Consider the following 7,486-nt stretch of genomic DNA (forward strand, 5'->3'; position numbering starts at 1 on the left):
TTTGCTCCTGCCTTTGTTAAAATTTTGAACAGGCGGTAAGGTGCGAAGTACAAGCTGCAGCCTTCCTTCCTCCTTTCTTCCCTTCTCTTCCTTCTCCTTCTCCTCCCTACCTCTCCTACACCTTCCCTTTTCCCCTCCTTCTCTTCTTCCTTCCCTCCTCCCTTCCTCCTTCCCCTCCATTGCTCTTTCCTTCCTCCTTCCTCTCCCCTTCCTTCCTCTTTCCTTTATTCCTCCTTCTCCTTTCTATTCTTTTTCCTTCTCCTTGGGCAGCAATGGAAATTTGGGGTTTAGTTGTGATTGTAAGTCAAGAACTCCTCCTCTGCCACCCTCCTGCCCTTCCTTCCCTTCCTTCTCTCCTTTTCCTTCCTTTTTTCCTTCCCTCTTTCTTTGTCCTTTCTCATCCTCTTTTCCTTTCTTCCTTTCCCTCATCATTCCCTTCCCTTCTTTCCTTTCTTTTTTCTTCTCCTTCCTCCTCCCCCTCTCCCCTTCTTCTTTTCAACAACAGGATAACCATCTGCTGTAGGAGACAGGCCAGGGGTCTAATCTCTAATCCGACGGGGCACAACTTTATTTTGGAAAAGGGTGGCATACAAATCTAATAAATACTGTAATAACTTTTGTTGTTCTTAAAAGTTTGTGACAGCGCCCCCTGGTGAACGCTCCTATGTTTGCTGTATTTATTTTTCTTTTCCCGTGATAGGCATAAATCTCTTGTTGTTGAAAGCAAACTCGACCTGTTTGTGCTTGCAGTGAATCACAAAAGCCCCATTTTACGAGTGCTGTTTAATTATTTCAAAGTGGTGGGAAGAACTTAAAGGGGGCAAAATGTTTAAAAGGTAATAACTTAGAAGAATTAATTTCTAATGCCATTAACAGGTCTTCAGATTCCTGAAGAATAGTCCCAAAAAATTGGAGCAAGGAAAGAACGTGGGGTCATTGGTATTTTCTGAGTTTGGTTGGGGTTGTTTTTTTTTTCCAGATGTTTCATTACCAAACTAGGTAACGTCATCAGCGCTAGATGGAAGGGTGTATTTTTGACCCTTTTGGAAACAATAAAATAAAATAAAAATTTATTTATTTATTTATTTATTGGATTTGTATGCCGCCCCTCTCCGTGGACTGAGGGCAGCTAACAACAGTGACAAAAACAGAATGTAAAAATCCAATACTAAAACAGCTAAAAACCCTTGTTATAAAACCAATCATACATACAAACACACCATGCATAAATTGTAGAAGCCTAGGGGGAAAGATTATCTTAGTTCCCCCATGCCTGACGGCAGAGGTGGGTTTTGAGGAGCTTACGAAAGGCAAGGAGGGTGGGGGCTCTCTGGGGGGAGTTGGTTCCAGAGGGCCGGTGCCGCCACAGAGAAGGCTCTTCCCCTGGGTCCCACCAAGCGGCATTGTATAGTTGACGGGACCCGGAGAAGACCCACTCTGTGGGACCTAACTGGTCGCTGGGATTCGTGCGGCAGAAGGCGGTCCCTGAAATAATCTGGTCCAATGCCATGAAGGGCTTTATAGGTCATAACCAACACTTTGAATTGTGACCGGAAACTGGTCGGCAACCAATGCAGACTGCGGAGTGTTGGTGTAACATGGGCATATTTAGGGAAGCCCATGATTGCTCTCGCAGCTGCATTCTGCACGATCTGAAGTTTCCGAACACTTTTCAACGGTAGCCCCATGTAGAGAGCGTTACAGTAGTCGAGCCTCAAGGTGATGAGGGCATGAGTGACTGTGAGCAGTGACTCCCGGTCCAAATAGGGCCGCAACTAGTGCACCAGGCGATCAATGGGATCAATTGATTTTGAAAAACCCATCGCTCAGGCTGATTTCTGAAACCATCGGAGCAAATTGCAAGACTTCTGGAATGCTTATTCTGGAGGGGAAAATGGAGGGAAGGGTTTCCAGAATTCAATCACAATATGCTTTTCAAAACTTGGCAAATGTAAGATGGATGGACTTTTTAATTCCCAGAATCCCCCTGCCAGTATCCGACCTGGGTTTTTCCTTCTTAATCAAGAAATATAAATATACTATATGTGAACCAAAATTGCTTCAACTTTGTGAACCTGGTGCCCCGTAATAATAATATACAGTGATACCTCGTCTTACAAATGCCTCATCATACAAACTTTTCGAGATACAAACCCGGGGTTTAAGATTTTTTTGCCTCTTCTTCCAAACTATTTTCACCTTACAAACCCACCACCGCCGTCGGGATGCCCCGCCTCCGGACTTCCGGGTTTTTGTGATGCTGCAATTTCACTGATGCTCCCTTCGCTGGGAAACCCCACCTCTGGACTTCCGTTGCCAGCGAAGCACCCGTTTTTGCGATGCTGGGATTCCCCTGTTGGGATTCCCCTGCAGCATCGCAAAAACACAGAAGTCCGGAGGTGGACTTTCCTATGGAGGGGAGCCTCAGGGAAATCCCAGCAGTGCAAAAACGGGCACTTCGGCTGGCAAAAGGGGTGAATTTTGGGCTTGCACGCATTAATAGATTTTCCATTGATTCCTATGGGAAACATTGTTTCATCTTACAAACTTTTCATCTTAAGAACCTTGTCCTGGAACCAATTAAGTTTGTAAGACCAGGTATCACTCTATATATAGCCCGTACTCTAGCAGGAAACCCTATGACCCGTGATGGCAAACTTACATACATTTTAGTAGGAAAGTGAACATAAGGACAAGGGTGCACAATCTGAGGTTAGTTTGGGGGAAAGATCAGGTGAGAAAATATTATTTTAATGAAATAGTAGAAACATAGAAGATTGACGGCAGAAAAAGACCTCATGGTCCATCTAGTCTGCCCTTATACTATTTCCTGCACTTTATTTTAGGATGGATATATGTTTATCCCAGGCATGTTTAAATTCATTTACTGTGGATTTACCAACCATGTCTCCTGGAAGTTTGTTCCAAGGATCTACCAATCTTTCAGTAAAATAATATTTTCTCGTGTTGCTTCTGATCTTTCCCCAACTAACCTCAGATTGTGTCCCCTTGTTCTTGTGTTCCTTTTCTTATTAAAAACATTCCCCTCCTGGACCTTATTGAACCCTTTAACAAATTTAAGTGTTTCGATCATATCCCCCCTTTTCCTTCTGTCCTCCAGACTATACAGATGGAGTTCATGAAGTCTTTCCTGATGAGTTTTATGCTTAAGACTTTCCACCATTTTTGTAGCCCGTCTTTGGACCCGTTCAATTCTATCCATATCTTTTGTAATGTAATTCAAGATTGATGGTATGTTATTTTGCATACAGGGTGCGTTCCAAAAGCAATGCAATTTAAAAAAAAGTAATTTATTGAACAGATTTGCACAAACACTTAAAATTCTTCAAAGTATTGTCCTTGGTCCTCTACACATTTTTTCCAGTGACCTCGCACAAGGTCTTCTTCTCGGCTGATTGGATCTCTTTTATGGATGAAAAACAGGTTCCTTACAGGGCTGGGAACAAAAAGAAGTCTGCTGGGGCGACGTCAGGACTATGAGGATGGGGTAGGGCAGCACTGGCATCTGGTGTTTGGCCAGGAACTCGCGGACTCGTAGCATGTCATGGCAAGGCGCGTTTTTCATCCATAGAAGAGATCTAATCAGTCGTGACGAAGACCTAGCGAGAGGTCCCCGAAGACGCCTTCCAAGGTGCAAACCGGTCATGGCAGAGTCGCTGGAAAAAATGTGTAGAGGCCCAAGGTCGGTACTTTGAAGAATTTTAAGTGTTTGTGCAAATCTGTTCAATAAATTATTTTTTTAAAATATTGTATTACTTTTGGAACGCACCCTGTATGTGATTGGAATGAAAAAATAAAACATTCTTTGCCCCCCAAAAGAAAACAGAGCCCAGGCAGGCTGTGTGTGACCCTCCCAAGCTCTGTTTTCACTGACAGAGGCAATGTAGGCCAGTACTTCGCTGTTTCCAGAGTGGGCCAAATCTAAGCACTCCGCAGGGCACATCCGGCCCCTGGGCCCCGAGTTTGACACCCCTGATCTAAATGGTATTAGAAACCACATGTGTTACAGGCAGTCCTCAACTTACAACTATACTTTTAGTGACCTTTCAAAGTTAGCACTGAAAAAAAAGGGGTCTGCTTTTCACACTTACAACCACTGTGGCATCCCCCCTGGTCAGGTGATCAAAATTTGAGCAGCTGGCCACAGGCATGTACTTAAGACAGTTGCGCTGTCCTGGCATCATGTGATCCCCTTTTGTGGTCTTCCCAGCAAGCGGTTGACAATGGGGGGAAGCCTGATTTGTTTTAAGACCTCATAAAAGTCCAATTAATGTTGTGGTTAGCTCTGGCCCAGCTCCTGCCCCAAGGACTGTGGAGGTGGGGGAGATATCCACATGCTGCAGGCCTGTTTTGCCCCCGGTTGGAATCTGCTGATGAAGGCTCCTCTGACCAAGAAGACATGAGTGACAGGGAGGAGGAGAGTGTGGCAGACAGCTCAGAAGGAGATCAATTATCTAGCTCCTCCTTGGATTCAGAACAAGAGTTAATGATACAGCCACGCATGCGGAGAGCGATGCATAGGCAGCAACAACTGAGAGATTATTATCAAAGAAAATGAGGCCACCTGTGGTTGGGTGGGGCTGTGGCATTAGTGAGGCTGCTATAAAGAGCAGCCTGTGGGTTTGGCCATTGAGGAGGATTATCTGATCTTTGTGTTTCGTGACTGCTTTACTGACTTTGACCTTTTGTGTGCTGATTTCCCCCCGCTTTGAAACTAAACCAGGGCAAAGTGTGTTTCACTTTGTGAAAAAAGGACTGTGAATTGCCTCACAGCTGCAAGCTAAGTATCACAGAACTGATAAGGGACTTGTACAAATTACCAGTTTGTTTGGAAACCAGTGCTCTTTGCTATACAAAAGGAGGCTTAGGTTAAGTGAATTTTCATTATAAAGAACATTGTTTTGAATTTTCAAACGTGTGTGTGTCTGAAAATTTGTACCTGTGAATTTTTGGGAGGATTCTACCAGAAAGCTCAACAGACAATTAATAGTAATAAAAAATTGGCTTAAGAACAACAAAGGCTGTAATATGGAGCAAAACTCACTTCACAACAGCCTCACTTAGCAACGGACGTTTCTGCAGTCCATTGCGGCCATAAATTGAGGACTATCCACAATCTCCACAGCCTGCCCAACCCCAGCAAATGAACTTCCGAAGAAAGAGTATAATAAAGGTTTATTATAGATCTTGCAAATTTCCCGTCGAGATTCTTTGTCTTCTGCTGAACGCCGTTTCGGCTTCTCTCCAGACCCAACCCAGGGCCCTGAGGTCCACCCGCCTCCTAAAATCTGAATTTGGATCCTCAGAGCTTATGGAGCTTGTGCAGGAGCATGGTGCGCAGTTCCTTGTTGGTGACGTTCTCGACGATGGATTCCAGGAAGTGGGTCTCGTTCGCCTTGCGCAGCGCACTCCCCAGTGATTCGTCGAGGTCGTACAGCATCTCATACTGCGAGAGGATTTCCAAGGAGAGCAGCAGGAGAGGATCCCCGGTCCCGTGGTTGGGCAACATGGCGGCCACGTGAAGCGTGTGGCAGAACACCTGGATGTAAACGAAGGACAACTCCCGGATGAGGTTCTTCTCGTCCGCCGAGTGCCACTGGCCACGGGCGATGGTCTTCACCGAACCCAGCAGATCGGACAAGCTGAGGCAGTAGAGCCTTCCTACGTGTTTCCACGCCTCCGCTGGCATCCACGTCGTGCCGCTGGAACCGCAAAGGAACTGGAACGCCCGCAAGAGAAGCACGGACAACTGGAGATGGTAAGCAAAAGGCCGGAAGTTCAACAACGGTAAATACGGGACGTACTCCAGCGAGTAAGGCACGTAGAGGATCTCTCGTTCCAAGAGGCTTTTGATCACGTGGATGAGTCTTCTCCACTCGCTTTGGCTACACCACGGAAAGACCTGGACTAGGGCCACCAAGAACCCTTTGCTGAAGAGGTTGACTTCTTCAGGGTTGTCCACGTTAATCATCAGGAGAACAAGCATCTGCTCCCGTAGGGCTGTCGAGACACAACACGTCTCCAACCAAGCCAACAGCCCACTGCCGGGCCCATAATTTGGGAGTGAACGGGTGGTCCATTCCTCCTCCGGAAGCTTGCTGACCTCAAACAGAGTAGCGGGGACTTCATTCTTGAAATGTTCTCCAAAGATGTTCTTCAGGCGAAGGCCGATTGTCCAGTCCAAGTCGTTGAGCTTCTTGTGCAACCAGGCGACCGACTGGGTCCACAACTGTGGAGACAAGGCATCCTTTTGGAGCAAAAGGATATCACACAGCTGGGTTAAGTTGGTGATCACCAAATCCTTGGTCTCCAGGGAACATCTCTCTTGGTCTTGCGGCTGGTGCCAATATCGGCAGAACCCATCCAGGAGTTTGCAGAGAGCAAAGATGAGTGGAAACGGGTGGCAGGTATGAATCCAGCTCTCTTCCGAGGGGACTTTCAAAGCCTTATCAAGGACTTGCAAGCAGAGCTCGATCCGGGGAGAATCGGACCTTAGGAACGGAAAGATCAAACTTTGGATGACCTTGGAAGGAGACAGGAGGGGACTCGTTCCGCTGGGTTGCATGAGCTGCACCAGGAACTCCAAAAATTGCTCCTTTTCCTTCGGAGAAGAGACACGCTCCCAAACTGTCTCTTTCAAACATTCCAGGAGAAAGTTGACCGACACATCGGGTTGATCTCGAGGTTCTCGGAAGTTCAGGGCTGGGAAAGAACAGAGGATCTCGGCCAAGTACTGATGGGTTCCCAAGTTGGCAATGGCTAAATGACCCATCTTTTTGACGGTGCCTTCTGGGTTGAGGACCACCAGCCGAGACACTGCGAGGATGGCTTTCTTAACAGTTTCCCCAGAGGCGCTCTTGATGATCTGGTTGAAGGCCACGTTGAGTTCCTGCTGAAATCTTTCGGAGAACGCTGCCATCAGCTTGGAGAGGCCTTGCCTGCCCCAAGTCGCCAAAACACCGGCGATGACTTTGTTCTTATCCGATAAGGAGAGTTCGCTGTAACACTCAAGAATGACCTGGACTATTTTGGTTTGTTGTTCTTGGTCTCTGGACGAATCCTCCGAGGATTCTAGAGACGCGACGGTCTCCAGCACCTTCAAAATAAGTTCTGGATCCTGGAAGAGTTCTTTATTCTTAACGAGGCAAGCAACCCAACCTTTACTCAAGGCCCAGTTCTTCTCCTTAGCAAACACGGCGCACACTTCTTTGTGCCGGTCCATTTTTTTGTCAATGATCACCATGGCGACCGAAGCCACCAGGTCGCCGCCGGTACTCTTCCCCCAAGTCTCCGGGTTGACCTTCTTCAAGAGGTTTGTGATGACCTTGCCCAAATCCAACATCACCCGGGCTGTATCTTTGTCGACGTCCTCTAGGCCACAGTCACTCAACCTCTTCTGCAAGGATGCCAAGCAATTGAGGAGCCGGTAGCTTTCGTAGCAGACCTGCTGCGGGTCATTCAAGAA

General features: G+C 46.8%; 1 protein-coding gene across 1 annotated transcript in view; it reads right to left on the bottom strand.

The window, feature by feature from the left end:
• Nucleotides 1-5,178: 5,178 nt before the first annotated feature.
• The window catches only part of GEMIN4 (gem nuclear organelle associated protein 4), a 6,853-nt gene continuing 4,545 nt past the window's right edge, over nt 5,179-7,486 (bottom strand). The window contains exon 2 of the mRNA XM_070731410.1: nt 5,179-7,485. Coding sequence (XP_070587511.1) covers nt 5,324-7,485 — 2,162 coding nt within the window. The 3' untranslated portion in view covers nt 5,179-5,323. The remainder of the gene's footprint in view (nt 7,486) is intronic.

The sequence above is a fragment of the Erythrolamprus reginae genome, chromosome 1, assembly GCF_031021105.1.
Source record: "Erythrolamprus reginae isolate rEryReg1 chromosome 1, rEryReg1.hap1, whole genome shotgun sequence".
Classification (NCBI taxonomy): Eukaryota; Metazoa; Chordata; class Lepidosauria; order Squamata; family Dipsadidae; genus Erythrolamprus; species Erythrolamprus reginae.